General features: G+C 46.2%; 1 protein-coding gene across 1 annotated transcript in view; it reads left to right on the top strand.

The window, feature by feature from the left end:
* The first annotated feature begins 10,110 nt into the window (after positions 1-10,110).
* IGFBP4 (insulin like growth factor binding protein 4) overlaps positions 10,111-16,509 on the top strand; it is a 59,742-nt gene continuing 53,343 nt past the window's right edge. Inside the window, exon 1 of the mRNA XM_077252413.1 lies at positions 10,111-10,625. Coding sequence (XP_077108528.1) covers positions 10,280-10,625 — 346 coding nt within the window. The 5' untranslated portion in view covers positions 10,111-10,279. The remainder of the gene's footprint in view (positions 10,626-16,509) is intronic.

The raw sequence follows: 16,509 nt of genomic DNA on the forward strand, positions 1-16,509 counted from the left end.
CTGCTAGAAGCACCATCACTACATGAACACAGCACCAGAACCATCAACGGTACAGAAATACATCACCAGAACCACCATCAGTACTGGACCACATCATTAGATCCACCAACAGTTGAGAAATTCAGCTCAGGGCCACCAATAGTACAGGAATATATTACCAGAACCACCATAATACATGACTACATGAATACATTGTCAAACTTAGAAACGCAATCAAATAGAATGGCAGGTCACACCCATATATTATTGTATCTCATGAACCTACAATTTCCAGTATGTCATTAACAATGGTAAGGAGACACTGGGAGTTGTTACTATCTGCCATCATCATGCTGTGGACCACACAGGAACCACAGTACTGATAAGATGCAGGCAGTAGCACAAATAAACAGTTACATCCAGGTAACTTAAACATGTCATCTTTTCTGATTGAAGTAATTCTCATCACTTTTGTCTCTGCCTAGTCCAGACACCATGATGACTTTTCACTTCCACAGCTTGTCTCTGCAGACTTCCATCTTCTTCAGTCTTCTGCAGCGCACACAAAATGGTGCCCTTGAAAATAACAATGCCATTATAATGTCCCTGACATTATGCTCTCTGCATAAAATATGATCCCCCACATTGTCCCTCTTATGATGACCTGATCACACTGCTGACATTGCCCTGACTTCGGAAGTGCTGGAAGAGCTTTAATTGTACTAGCTCTTGGAAGACGGGAGTACAATTGAGTGCATGGAGTGTTACATGCTCTCAGTGCTGGCTTTCAGTTTCACAGAAAGCTCAGAGAATGGCTGAATCCTACTCCTGGGGGCGGCAAAAGGCCACCCCCTGGAAGACACCTTGGACCTCTGCATACACCTGCTCAACAGCTCAACCCTGTTGGATGCGACCAGATGCAAATGCCCAGTCTGCTGCCCCCATAGATACACCCCTGCCACTTGGCCCTCCAATGACAGATGCAGCGCCCCAGAGTCCTGGTTGCTGCAGTAATATCATTCTTCCACCAGGGGGAGTGATATTACGTCTGAAGGTAATAAAGGAGTCCATCCTTCCAGGTATCACCACACATACACCACACTTCACACTCCAATCCACCAGGGGGAGCCATGCTCCTATCTAGTAGGGGACTCCTCACAGAAGGGTAAAACTGGTGGGTTGGATAGAAAGTTAGTCAGACGCTGCCTGGGTTTGACCCAGTGAGTACCTGTCAGGCCAACAGGGGGAGAAGGAGGAACATCTGAGCTGCAGACAGAGGGTCCCTGTCAGGGATGGGATCCTGACAGAGGCCTAGCAGGATAGAAAGCTACGGAGCTGCGCCTGCCCCATGTGCGGCAGTATCCAAAGAAAGGACACGAAGCGAACTGTGTTGTAGAGAGTGAGAAACAAAGTCACAACACAAGGAGAAAACACCGGGAGGAGTTCTGCCCCGAGACCGGCAGCCTCCTTCTGTGGCGTGTAGCCGGTGGCCGGAACACTGAGTGAGTAATTGACTCTACGCATTACTTCAGAGACCGGCAGGACAGTCAATTCCAAGTTGGCTGCCCGACCTTAATACCTAAGAAGACACGGTGGCAAATTGTGGGGGTCGGGGCGTCTCTAGGGTCCCTATAAACAAGCCTCAGGCCATCCCAGTCATACGGGTTTGTCCTATCCATACCATCTGGGGGACAGAGAGAAGACATCAGAAACATCCACGAAAGTTGTGAGGACCTTACCGAGTTGCTCAGCAGGGAGGGACTACAACACACAGGCGCTAGTAGGATGGCTACTGATTTCCACCTGAATAGGGGGACTCTGGATTTGCCTTCGGACCGGCCGGACTCTGCCTACCCTGTGGTCTGTACCCTGGACTGTGGATGCTGAAGCTTGCAGTAAAAGGTAAAGAGACTGCAACCTTGTGTCCTCGTTATTCCCTGCGCCTCCACCATTACTACCTACACTTCTGGGAAGCCCTGGGGACACACTTCACCTGTGGGAAGGTATACCATCTCGCTGCTACAACATCACCTCAGCGGACCCCTAAGCAGCGTCGGTCACCCTGACCGAATAACACAGGTGGCGTCACGAACACCGTACAAACTACACCTTTAATTGGACGCCCCTCAAAGGGCCACGGACCGGGTCGGGCCACCGTGACATCCCCAGAACTGAGAAGGACCCGATGCCGAGTACCCCATTGCCCTTACGTGGGGGCGCTCCACAGACATGTGAACAGCTCCATAGATTATTATAGGTATGAGATGAGTTTAAACGTAAAAACACGGATAGAACTTGTACGTGATAAACTGACTGGTCTTGAAATACACCAATTTTAACAAAGTACCTCATGCTCCATGATAAATGTTATACCATCCATTGGTTTTGTGCCACCTCCCAGAGTAGGATAAACCACAGTAGAATCCCCACACTCCAGATCTACGTAACACACAGTATTACACCCCAACAGTAGAAATCCCTTTCCACAAAGTATGATGTCCCACAGCCTCTTACACACAATATGATGCTCACATTATGCCTCATATAGTATGATACTGGCACAGGACGTTCAACTACAAACAGTAAAAGGCCCTCACTGCACCAGATACATAGCATGATGCCCACAAACCCCCAATTACAGCATGATGCCCTCACATCTCCCCACACAGTATGATGCTTCCACACTGCCCCCCCCCCCCCCCCCACAGTATGATTACCCATACAGGCCCCTCCTGTACCATATATGGCCACCAATATCCATCACTTAGTATGATGGTACTACATTACCTTCACACACAGAATGGTGCTGCACAAACACACACTACTATGCCACCACAGCCCGTCACATAGTATGATGCCCTCATGCCCACTTCATACAGTATGATGCCTCACAATATGATGGTGCCCACATACGACACACACAGAGTATGAGGTCCCCCACAGTATCATGATCCCTCTCCAACTAATCCTTTCACACAGTATGATGTGCCCATAGCCCCCCACATGGTATGATCCCCTCACAGTACACTCCCCACTCACAGTAAACTTCCACCATAGAACATTTACCCATGCACAGAATGATGCCCCCACATGATATGATGACCCAATATTCCCCCCCACGCAATGTGATGCCCTAACAATCACCCCCAACACATTATGATTCTCACACAGTCTGATGCCCCCTATTTCCACCACACAGTACAATATCCATACTTTGTCCCCCTGACACAATATGATTCCCTCACATGCAGTACACAAAACTGGAAAACCCCTTTAATTCCAGTCCAATCCTGACTTCCATATCCTTGCAAAAATTGAATAGGTTCTCCAAGACTTTGATAAAAATGCTCCCATCACATAATTCAAATGGAAGCCCATCATAATTATGAATTAGGGGGAGTTGCCACAGTCTGAAGAAACACAGCTCACAAGACCTGTGTCTCAATTAAAGGGAACCTGTCACCCCGTTTTTTCAGTATGAGATAAAAATACCGTTAAATAGGGCCTGAGCTGTGCTTTACAATAGTGTATTTTTTGTCCCCTGATTCCCCACCTATGCTGCCGAAATACCTTACAAAAGTCGCCGTTTTCGCCTGTCAATCACGCTGGTCTGGTCAAATGGGCGTGGTGAAATCGCTGTTTCTCCCCCACCCCTTGCTTTTCTTCCCGGCGTTGGCGTAGTGGTTCGCGCATGCGCAACAGCCGAATGCACTGCGCAGCGGCAGAAAAAGAGCGTGATCTGCGCTATTCACCGGTTTATCGGCGGCGGCCATCTTCCTGAGGCCGCGCGTGCGCAGATGGAGTGCTCTGCTTCCCGGGGCTTCAGGAAAATGGCTGAGGGATGCCGCGCGTGCGCAGATGGAGATCGCAGCGGCCATTTTCCTGAAGCCGAGTTCGCATCTTCAAAGACTAGTGCTTCCCGAATCCCACTCCTATCCACTAAACTATGCAGAACTGATATTTCCTTTACTGGTTGCTATGGCTTATTGTGTACCCTGTTGCAGTGGAGATACAGTACCAAATGGATAAAAAAGAAATTCTTCCTATGCAAATATTATATTAAGGCCAAAATATGTACTATTACTGTATATGCTAAATTATGTTATGGGAACTAGTCTGACTGCCGTATGTGGAGTCGGGAAGGAATTTTTTTCCCCAATGTGGAGCTTACTCTTTGCCACATGGGTTTTTTTTGCCTTCCTCTGGATCAACATGTTAGGGCATGTTAGGTTAGGCTGTGGGTTTAACTAGATGGACTTAAAGTCTTCCTTCAACCTTAATAACTATGTTGTAGCAGTTGCGTTTTGCCATTTGCTTTTAATAGGTATTATTGCTCCCATTTCAGATGGGCAACCACTGTTATATCTACCTAATGTTTATCGGTTCACAAAAATATGAAGACTACAGCTTATCAGTGGTGGCTGACTGGCTGCAGCAGGTATGTGACATTGTCTGTGCCAGGAGGGGTGGGTGGACAGAGGGCTGAGAGTGAGCATCAGCATCAGTCCTGGAGATGATGTAAGGGTGTGACAGTGTTAGGTGTTGAGTTCCCACCACTGCACATGGGGAATCTCGAGCCATGTCCTCTGCAGTTTCCCATTCTTCCTCAGCTGCAGAAGATCCTGCTCAGCAGAGACATGGGTCCCATCGTCTTTCTCAGGCTGATGCTGTGTGTTCAGTTGCTGCTGCCTGCACATGTCCAGCTATAGCAATCAGCATTAGTCAGCAGTGAGCTGACTAAGGCTACGTTCACATTTGCGTTGTGCGCCGCAGCGTCGGCGCCGCAGCGCACAACGCAAACAAAAACGCAGCAAAACGCATGCACAACGCTGCGTTTTGCGCCGCATGCGTCCTTTTTTTAATTGATTTTGGACGCAGCAAAAATGCAACTTGCTGCGTCCTCTGCGCCCGGACGCGGGCGCCGCAGCGACGCATGCGGCGCAAAACGCAAGTGCGACGCATGTCCATGTGCCCCCATGTTAAATATAGGGGCGCATGACGCATGCGGCGCCGCTGCGGCGCCCGCCGCTAATGTGAACGTAGCCTAAGTCCTGCTTTTCTCCATCTGAGGATACCCGAGAGATGATCTCTCATTGGAGGTCAGAGGTCACATGCTCAGGTCCTCAAGCAGCTCGGATTGGGCCATCTGCAGGGTCCCGAAAGGCTGCGGCTATAAAAGGATCTCACAGCCATGCGCTAGTATATCCTATTATTGTGGTGTGTGTGTGTGCAAGTGTGTATGTCTCAGGTGAAAGCTCCCTCTATGCCAAGTTGGAGAAGTGTGTGTTTGAGCAGGAGTCCTTGCCTTTCCTGGGCTATATCATCTCTGCCCAGGGACTGGCCATGGATCCTGCCTAGCTACAGGCTGTGATGGACTGGCAGGAGCCCCATTCTCTTAAAGCGGTACAGCGCTTTATGGGGTTCATTAACATTTATCGCCAGTTCATTCCCCAATTCTCAATTTTGGTACCTCCCCTGGTTGCCCCCGCCAAGAAGGGAGCTAATCCCAAATTATGGTCGGAGGAGGTCTCCAAGGCTTTTATCTCTATTAAGTCACACATCGCTAGCATTCCCATTTTACATTGCCCCGATGTTGATAAACCATTTATTACGGAGGTGCATGCCTTTTCCGTCAGTGCTGGAGCTGTCCTCTTCAAGAAGGATGCTCAAGGTCGGAAGCATCCTTGCTTCTTCTTCTCCAAGACCTTCTCACCGGCGGAGAGGAATTATTCCATCAGGAACAGGGAGTTGTTAGCAATGAAGTTGGCCTTTTTGGAGTGGAGACACCTCCTAGAGGCCTTCCAAGTATTCACCGACCACAAAAATTTGGTGTATTTGCAAACCACCCAGCGGCTAAACTCTCGTCAGGCCAGATGGTCCCTGCTCTTCTCCCAATTTCACTTCACCCTCCATTTTCTCTCTGGGTAGAAGAACACTCTCTCTCTGATGCTCTCTCCCACTCCGTAGTGTCATCTGAGGAGGGAGAGGAGACTCAGCTTATTGTCCCTTCAGAGAGCCTGAGAACTGTGGCCCCAGTTTCGCTAGAGTCTGTGCCTCCTGGTAAGACTTTTGTCCCTTCTAATTTTCGACCGGAGGTTCTCTCTTGGGCTCATTCGTCCAGGGTGGGTGGACATTTTGGGACTAAGAGGACATCTGAGTTCCTGGTGAGGGCGTACTGGTGGCCACATATGGCCCGTGATGTCGGAGACTATATTCGGGTGTGTGTCTCCTGCGCCAAGAATTGATCTCCTCAGCAGCGGCCTGCTGTTTTTTTGTATTGTATCTGCCGGTGGCAGCTAGGCCCTGGGAAATGGTCAGGATGGACTTTGTGGTGGGCTTACTCAAGTCCCGTAGCTGCACCATTATCTGGGTAGTCACCGACCATCTCTCTAAAATGATGCATCTGGTGCCTCTTCCACAGGTACCTTCAGCACGGGCTTTGGTGGCGTTGTTCATCAAACATGTTTTTTGCCTACACGGCGTGCCTGACAAAATAGTCAGTGACCGGGCTCCCCAGTTTGCATCTCGGTTCTGGAGAGAGCTCTGTCGTCTGCTCAGCACAGAGCTAAATCTCTCTTCGGCTTACCATCCTGAGCCGAATGGGTTGGTAGAGACGAGGCATCCTTGCTACCGTGGGCAGAGTTTGCACTGAACAACGCCGTTGCCGACTCCACTGGGCAGACCCCATTCCTCCTTAATTATGGCCAGCATCTGCGTGTCCCCGTGCCTATGCCCATGTCGTTCACCGATTCTAGGGTGGCAGACTGGGAGGTGGAGGCACGTAACATTTGGGACCACACAGGATGCCATCCGGGCCTCCAAGGAGAGAATAAGGGTCTCCACCGATGCGCATCGGCGCCCGCTCCTACTTTTGCCCCTGGCGACTTAGTGTGACTCTCCGCCCGTAACATCAGGCTGCAAGTTGAGTCCGCTAAGTTTGCTCCTCGCTACATAGGTCCCTTCAAGGTCCTGGAACAGGTCAACCCTGTGGTCTATCATCTGGCCTTTCCTCCATGCCTAGGTATCACCGAAACCTTTCATGTGTTCCTCTTAAAACCCGTTCACATGTCCCGGTTTTCTAAGTCATCTCCCGGGACATCGGGCTCGTCCGCGGATGATTATGAGGTGAATGCCATTGTTGGGTTCACGGTGGTACATGGCAAAAAGTTCTATCTGGTGGACTGGAAGAGCACATTTGGGCTCCTCAGCTCATTGCAGCATTTGAGTGTAGCGAGGCCCAAGGAGGGGGGTTGAGTTACCGCCACTGCACAGCGGGAATCTCGAGCCATGTCCCCTGTGGTCTCCCATTCTTCCTCAGCCGCATAGGATCTTTCTCAGCAGATACTTCGGTCCCAGCGTCTTGCTCTGGCTGATGCTGTGCGTTTAGTTGCTGCTATCTGCACAGGTCCAGCTATAGCAAACAAGCATTAGTCAGCAGCGAGCAGACGCTCCTGGGAGGTTGGAGGTCACATGCTCAGGTCCTCAAGCAGCTCGGATTGGGCCATCTGCAAAGTCCTGGAAGGCTGCACCTATAAAAGGATCACACGGCCGCACAGCCATGCGCTAGTATATTCTATTATTGTGGTGTGTGTGCGTGTATGTCTCAGGTGAAAGCTCCTAATGATCCCCTTCCCTCTGGTTGTGTATGTGAATTGGGTGATTTGGCGTTTGCCTGTGCAATGTCTCGCGCACTCAGTGCACCAAATCTCTTAGTCAACTTTGGTTAGTGGCGTTCGCCAGTGCGGCGCTGCGCGCACTCTGTGCTCTAAATTTAATTAGCGGCTCTGTGAATTAACAGGGCTCGCTGCAGTACACACCAGGTGACGGTTAACCCGTGTGTGTTTGGTATTGTACCGCCATATAGTGTCCGCCATTACTGAGCAGCAGTTAACATCTCTCCCTACATGGTGGACCCCAGGCTGCGAACGCACCTTATTACTATCTTTATATTTATTTGGTGTGTTCCGCCAGCCCTAGCAGACAGGGGCTGTCATATGCCTCTCACTCTCAAAACAGTGTTTGTACAAAGTGTGTGGTTTTATTGTATTTTTGTGACTGTATTAATATGTGGAACTGCGTAGAGTATTATAGGCACCAATGTGCACAGTTCATGTAATGAACTGTGATAAATATATAATGTGATTTACGTATAATATATATGGAAAGTACTGGGCTATGTATAGGACATAGGTATAGAATAGAACGTAAAGATTAAGTTAGAAAGGGGAAAGATTCAGATGTGGGCATACTAGAAATAGGAAGTAGAAAGTAAATTGAACAGGATAGGATACAGTTATCTGTTTGGGATCAGCCCCTGCTTGGGAAGTGGCAAGGTCAGTTAATATGGTCAGCAATTCCTGGTTTTAGTCAGACAGTTGAGAGTTGGAGATTACATCTGAGATCAAGTGTTAGCAGAAGTTCAAGGCCAGAGGGCTGGGAGGAACACAAGACTTACGGACTGTTTGGCAGTATGAGAACATCGGCAACTGTCTTCAGCAGACATTCATATCACGTCCCGGACCTACAGCCCAAACTAGGCACATGGAAGCGTGTCTTCTTCCCGTTCAACAAGTGGATACCATACAGGGAAACGCATGAGAGAGATGGGACGGGACTCATCGAAACTGAAGCTGGACACAGTATCTCAAGGGCTGAGGGAGCCATTAAGCGAAGGGATAGCTCAGGTGGAACAGAGAACGTACAAATGTACTGTACTGTAACTGCAATTGAACTCAAGATGCTAAGTAAAGTTGAACTGTTTGTTAAGAAGTGAGTGTCCCTGTCATGGGTGTACCTTGACAGAGAGGAGCTAGAAGACCTCAGCATATGATTTCTCTTACTCCTGCACTGAGTAGAAGCACTTCACCTTCATATTAAACAGTGTAAATTTTTTTCAACAGTGCAGGGGTTAATCTGCTTAGTTGAGAGCTCTTGGAAGCTTTCCTGCATTAAGGCTCTCAGCAGTTCACTGTTAGCCACTCCCATCTCCTATAGAATCTGGACCTTGGCTAGCACTCATTGTCAGAGTAGCTTATGCCATATGGCTGCAGGTTGTTAGTGGTTATTATCGGAGAAGGCATCTAGTGGATTTATCTGTGACTGTTGCTAAGTTTTGAGTGTGTGATAATTCGTTTTTTATTTTGATTTAACCCATCCCTCACTCCCCGATGCATTCCTCTGTTGTATGAGTAAGTATATTTGGTATTTTTCATTGCCCCTGTTCAGATTACTTTGTTAGTATGGTTGACGTACTACGGTATACTACTACTCCCCTTTACCCTGTGTAGGAGAAGGGTACAGACTGAGGGCAGATTCAGGAGCTAAAGCAAGGTACATGGCCCTGGCATCTTGACCATTAGAAGTAATCCGGGGAGCAGGGCGAGCTAGGGCGCCTCCTAGTGTTAGGAGGAGGGAAGGATCCCCTGGTCCTGGGACACCCTAAAACAGAGTCATGACAGTCCCCTGATTTGTGTGCAGATGATACTGGATCCGGAATCGTAGAGACAGAGGAGGCCTGCAACCGAAATGTGATTGCAATGCACCACCCTCACAGCACACGGAAATCAGGACACTGTTTATTTGTGGGAACGCAGCAGCCCCTTGTCCGTGACTACCTCCCTGTGCACCTTACAATGAATATAGAAGTTTTTTTTACTTTTTGCAGCAACTGTAGTCCTTGATAACTGTAGTCCTTGATAAAGGGTTGTCCAGCAGTGAACAAACCCTTTTAATCTTTTTTGAACAGTGCAAAAATTTCTTCTTGAATGAAAAACTGCAGCATCCTTGTACAAAGCTGATGGAGATCTATTTATAGACTCGAGGCTGCCAAAGGTGCCGCTGCCTAATTAAGGGCGTGAATAGTTATGCTTTCCATTATTTTTACTAGACACAATAAAACCTGGGAAAAAAAGCATTGTGGGTGTGAAAACGGTTTATTGGCTCTGTATATGAAGCATTATATTTGCTGTCAGCTTTTTCTTTACATACGAATATACTCTACCTCTCTCCTTTCTCCTACATCTCACGCTGTCCCTCTCTCACTCCCAGTCCTCGCTCTCTCCCCCTTTCTCCAAGCAGTGGGACTCGAGATAGGAGTGGCTTACAGCCAGTATAAAGTCCACATCAATCTGCTCTGTGCAGTAAAACCTCAGTCCCCTTCATTCTTGCTATGGAGAGCAGCACAGCTAAGACTACATCATTTCATGTTCCCGTGTGCTAACTCTTAACCAGGCTGCCAGCTGTGCCCTCACTATACCCTCTCATTCACCTTTAACCTTACCGGCTAGCCACACACAATACAATGTTGGGGCAGTGCCACCTTGCCTTGATCCTTATCTCTTTGGCATCTCTTGGAGTGGCTGATGAAGCCATACAGTGCCCCCCTTGCTCACAGGAGAAGCTTATTCGTTGTCTGGACCCTGTTGGGTGCCTGGAGTTGGTGAAAGAACCAGGGTGCGGTTGCTGTGCCACCTGCGCCCTCCAAAAGGGGATGCCATGTGGGGTCTACACTGCCCGATGTGGCTCAGGGCTTCGCTGTTACCCTACGAAAGGTTCTGAAAGACCCCTGCATACTCTTATGCATGGACAAGGGGTCTGCACCGAAATCGGGGAGATAGAAGCCATACAGGGAACATTCCCAACAGCAGGTGAGAATTAGACAACAATAAGCAAAGGGAAACAGTAACTTCATGCAACCTTGTTCTTAACTTGTGACTTAAGGAACTTGCAATTGTTTCTCTCCCACTTCAAAGGCAGGAAATGCCTAAAGGATATACTATACCATCAAATGAAATTCTTAACTCTTTTAGCCCCAGAATTACTAGTATAGCTTATAGTAATGTGTAGCTAGCCGCATGTGATGTGATGGATGGGAATGGACTGGGGTTGTTTCTCAAACCTTACTCTACAGGGTTAATTATGGAAAAATAATATCTGCTCTGAAGTTCCTAATCTCAGCTCCACATCTGCATGTAGAGTTATAGGATTAAATGACAAGTCGTGTATGGAGGTAGATGAAGCGCTGTGGTGGGGAGTGGACAATTAGACTTGAAATTGCATCAACCTTTACAGGCAAATGGAAATTCTTGGAAGATGAAAGAGACAGGTTCATTTTTTCATTTTCCTTAGAGAATTAGCACAGCAGTTCTGCATCATATATTATATTCGATCTGCAGAGAGTTTACGCAGCAACATCTATGATGCCTACAACATCTGGTCCTTGCAACGAGATGGATGCTGTCCTTGTCCCAATTCCTTAAGTTATATCCCCTATTAGACATATTATTTGGGTAAAATCACATTTTTTTTCAACATGTATACAGTAGACACCCTCAGCACCAGTGGGTGTTTTTTATATATGTATGTGGGTGTTTTATATGTATATATACATATAAAACATAAGTAGTCACCTGCAGCATCAGTGGGTGTTCTATCTATCTATCTATCTATCTATCTATCTATCTATCTATCTATCTATCTATCTATCTATCTATCTATCAAACATTCCCTGATGCTATAGGTATATAGGTTCATTTTTTAAATTATTGTCGCTTTGAGTGATTTAATAGATATTTCAATACTGGACATTCATGATTATTCTCATTTTATTGATTATGTCACAATTTGACTTTAATATAACCACCAATTGCTTTGGAAGGTACCAAGTTGGTTTATAACAAGCATTTTACATGCATTTGTAGGTTTCACACATGTATTTATCGTTTTCTTTTAATCTGCCATCTGCAATGCTAGCAGGATTTCCCCCAATACATTTCTAACAGTCCCGTGTCTGGTGTAAAGGTGCATTTACACATTAAATATCTGACTAATTTCTAATAGAGATGAGCAAGGTGATTTGCATGACCCAGGTTGAGCAGCCATGTTAGTGGCTTTGCCCACCGGTTGGGAGTCTTCACGCCGAAACGATGACATCTGCCCCACATATCAGGAAAGGCGCCAGGGATTCTGGCAGGAGGGAGGCAGCTCACAGGTTCCTCGTTCAGCAATCACAGACCACTGACGTGGGCAGGATCAGGGTTCGCAAATCGATTCACTAATTTCTTCTGTCCAATCAGACCAAAATTGGCCTGTGTAAATGTCCATTTGATCTGATAAAAAACTGTCTCATCTGCCAGAAAATTAATCTGACGTGCTTAAAAATCTGTCTGCCAAACGCAATGATTGTACAGTAAACAGATATCAGAAAGACAGCTCCATTGTAAGGAATAGGAGGATTTAATTTTTTGGCTGATTACAATAGAAGAGGAAATGGTGAACTCAGATCAAATTTATAATCTAGTACACACAAGATAATAACTTGGAGTTTGAGTGGTTAAAAAGATTTATTTTAATGATTACAAAAGTTTTTTTTTATTGAACCGAAAGAAGCAAAAAAAACAAAAACCAAAAAACAGGTATCAATTGCTGATAAAAAGAGTACATATAAACAGATGTCTAAGTATATGTGTGGAGTCTCCCAAAGTGGTGACCAAAGTGGTCGCAAAGTATCTGATATTACTTAAAAAAAAATAATGACAAGTAAAAGGAGAGACCACCGTACCCATTATTGGAGTCAGGCAAAAAATTTAAATCCCCAACGCACGTTTCGCTCTTCAAGGCATCAGTTTTCCAAAGAGGAGTTTGGTAACAATAGTACCTATGGCTCTTGCTCTGCTGAGCTCTCCTTGGTTTTCTAAGAAAGAGTTGCCACCAGACATGTCTGATGTTGGCTTTTCTACAGGAGAACAAAAGGATTGGCAGTCCAAAATCAGACACTCTTTTTCTTAACTCTCCCAACAATCAATTGTATGGAGCCCTTACACACACTGGCGTGTCGGCTGAACCTGTCGATATTGGTGGTTTCAGCCAATATTAGTCTAATGCGTATAAGGGAATCCTGCTCTCTGCCATACATCCCCAGCACAGGACCATAGCTAGGGGATGGCTGGCATGCATGTGCGCCAATGGCTGGTTGCACAGATGGGCTGTATAAGCTTCGGTGAGACTAAGACTTTTTTTCACACTGTTTTTTTCCCTCCTGCATGCTCCAGGAAAATTTCTATTGTGAATGACTAATTGAATAATGGAAGGCTGTGATGGATGAGATACTGTGTTATCCATCATACATGGCCATCTATTGCAACAACAAAAAATAATACTGTGCGTTATGTATGTATTTTTTTTACTAGATGCCGCTTGTGTGGAATAATTCGCTATTCTGTACATAATCATACAGATCCTCAATGCATACCGCAAATGGAGGCAATATTGGCCTTTGCACGGTGAATTGTAGCTTATGGGCCTATTTACTGTATGCACCGCAACCTTTTTCAACGTATACGATAAATGAAGAAAAAAAAAAAAAGATGCAGCAGAAAAACACTATTTAGAGAGGTTGTCTCGCGAGATACCTTTACGGCATAGTCATAGTGTAATGTTATAATGTTTCTTGGGAGACAACCACTTTAAGGTTGCAAATTAAATCATATACAACTAGCTCAGGCCTCCTGCCTATGAATATATATACGGTAAGTATCTCTTTGTTTAATCTATACAGCAAATGTCCCTATTTGGCAGTTTGTAATGTTGGAAGGTTTGCTGGAGTCAACCCAGAGCTGGATTTTTTTAACGTCTTTCCTCCAGAAACTTGGCTGTTGTTATCATGCACGTAGCTTCTTACAGCCCAGGACAGCACTGGAGACATCATCTACTTCATAAGGGAAGAATTAGCTTGGTTTGGGATTTGTTACTTCTCATTTAACTGCATTGACAAGGCTTTAGTCCCATCTCAGAACCTTATGGTCCTTGACGCATACTGGAAAAAATTAAGGGTAGAGATCCCTTCGACATTTTTCCTGAACAGCGGCTCTCCATGCCACTGGGTGTGTTACGACACATCTCCATCCATATGAATGAGGTTGCGTTATAATTTCCTGCACAGTGAGTGGACGGTGAATTTAGTCAGCTACCTGTGTGGTCTAACTGATGGAGAAAACAACTGCGAATAGGTTTCTAAAAAACCTAAAACCTCAAGGTCGTGAACATTTCTATCTGCAGAAAGGTTTGGCTAATGGAGGTCAAATTCTCATGTGATCACAAGCTATTGGGCCAGAAAATGTGAAAAGTGTATGTATTGTAACATCTGGCTAGGGTTAAAAGTATATACGTCTGTCTGTTGTGTATAGGAGGCCAATATAATCCGTGGCCACGTTATTCCTTAGGTCTCTTAGTGAGACACCACAGTAGCTGGCTCTATGAACATACATATAGTATGTATTCCCAAAAAGGCATTGTAGCAATACCTGCTTTGACATTATCCCATAGCATAGATGATGTAAAATCCTATAAATTTTTTCTTAAGGAAACCAATAATCAGTAATCAGGGTATTCCTTACAAATGAGTTGTGGGAGTAGACTATGCACAGCCACTTAAAATGGTAGCCTGAGATCAGGAAAAACAGCCTACTTTTTACCAGAAATAGCGCCCCTACTGTCCATATGTAGTCTTGCAATGCGCTGATCCCCATTTACTTAAGGTATCACTCCCGCAAATGTGTCATGTGATTTCCAGTCTGACCACCAGGCACCAATACATGCTCACCTGCATAGACAGGAAGTCAGTCTCTGACTTCCTGAGAACCACAAGATGACATTATTGCCCAAGATGAGATTAACCCCTTCCTGACATTGACCATACTGGTTTAAAGTTGGCTACAGGTATATGGAGCGGCACACATGCTGAATGACCACTATAACTGGCAGGTACTGGCTGTCTTAGGCTGGTTTCACACTTGCGTTTTTGTCCGCTGCGTTTTAGCGCTAAAAACGCATGCGTTTTTTCTTCTATACTTAACATTAAAAACGCATGCGTTTTTTGCATGCGTTTTGACGCGTTTTGGGCAACGCATGCGTTTTTTTATGCGTGCGTTTGTTTGCAGAAATGCAACCTGTAGTAATTTCTAGCGTCGTTTTTTTTGCCGCAAAAAAACGCATGCGTTTATTCGCGGCAAAAAAATGTATTGCTGTCTGTTATGATCCTTAGTGGCTGAGGATCACAGAATAGACTAGCTAAGTTACTGAACATAGAACAAGCTCTAGGGAGGTGGTAACTGGACTGACCACAATTCTGATCCTAACCAAACACACTAAAGGTAGCCGGTGAACGTGCCTAAATTCCTGGACGTCTCGACGCAGCCTAAGAAACTTGCTACCCCTATAGAGAAAGTAAGACCTTACTTGCCTCAGAGAAAAACCCCAAAGATATAGGAAGCCCCCAACAAATAATAACGGTGAGGTAAGGGGAAAATACAAACGTAGAAATGAAAACAGATTCAGCAAATGAGGCCCACTAATACTAAATAGCAGAAGACAGACAGGGAACTGTGCGGTCAGTAAAAAACCCTATACAAAATATCCACGCTGAGAATTCAAGAACCCCCACACCAACTAACGGTGTGAGGGGAGAAACTCAGCCCCTAGAGCTACCAGCAAGCAAAGAAATCACATATTAGCAAGCTGGACAAGGACAAATAAATAACCAAGAAACATATTGAACACTGATGAGCAAAAAATAACCAAACAGAAACTTAGCTTCTCTTGGCGAGACTGATAACGAAGGGATTCAGGAGAGATCAAAATAGCACTGAATACATCGACAGCAGGCAACCACTGAAAGTCCAGGTGAGCTAAATAGGAAACCAGCTAACAGATAACGAGACAGCTGAACCAGCCTCAGACCTGCAGAATGACACAAAGAGCCACCAGAGGGAGCCCAAAGACAGCACTCACACAGTACCACTTGTGACCACAAGAGGGAGCCCAAAAACAGAGTTCACAACAGTACCCCCCCCTTGAGGAGGGGTCACCGAACCCTCATCAAAACCCCCAGGGCGATCAGGATGAGCCACATGGAAGGCATGAACCAAATCGGCCGCATGAACATCAGAGGCGACAACCCAGGAATTATCCTCCTGACCATAGCCCTTCCACTTAACCAAATACTGAAGCCTCCGTCTAGAAATACGAGAATCCAAGATCTTCACCACGTACTCCAATTCGCCCTCAACCAGCACCGGGGCAGGGGGCTCAACAGAAGGAACCACAGGCACCACATACCTCCGCAACAAAGACCTATGGAACACGTTATAAATGGCAAACGACGCTGGGAGGTCCAAACGAAATGACACCGGGTTAAGGATTTCCAAAATCTTATAAGGACCGATGAAGCGAGGCTTGAATTTAGGAGAGGAGACCTTCATAGGAACATACCGAGAAGACAGCCATACCAAATCCCCAACACGAAGTCGGGGACCCACACCGCGACGGCGGTTGGCAAAGCGCTGAGCCTTCTCCTGTGACAACTTCAAATTGTCCACCACATGGTTCCAAATCTGCTGCAACCTATCCACCACAGAATCCACCCCAGGACAGTCAGAAGGCTCGACCTGACCCGAGGAAAAACGAGGATGAAAACCAGAATTGCAGAAAAAAGGCGAAACCAAAGTAGCAGAACTAGCCCGATTATTAAGGGCA

The sequence above is a fragment of the Ranitomeya variabilis genome, chromosome 4 (assembly GCF_051348905.1).
Source record: "Ranitomeya variabilis isolate aRanVar5 chromosome 4, aRanVar5.hap1, whole genome shotgun sequence".
In the NCBI taxonomy this organism is placed as follows: Eukaryota; Metazoa; Chordata; class Amphibia; order Anura; family Dendrobatidae; genus Ranitomeya; species Ranitomeya variabilis.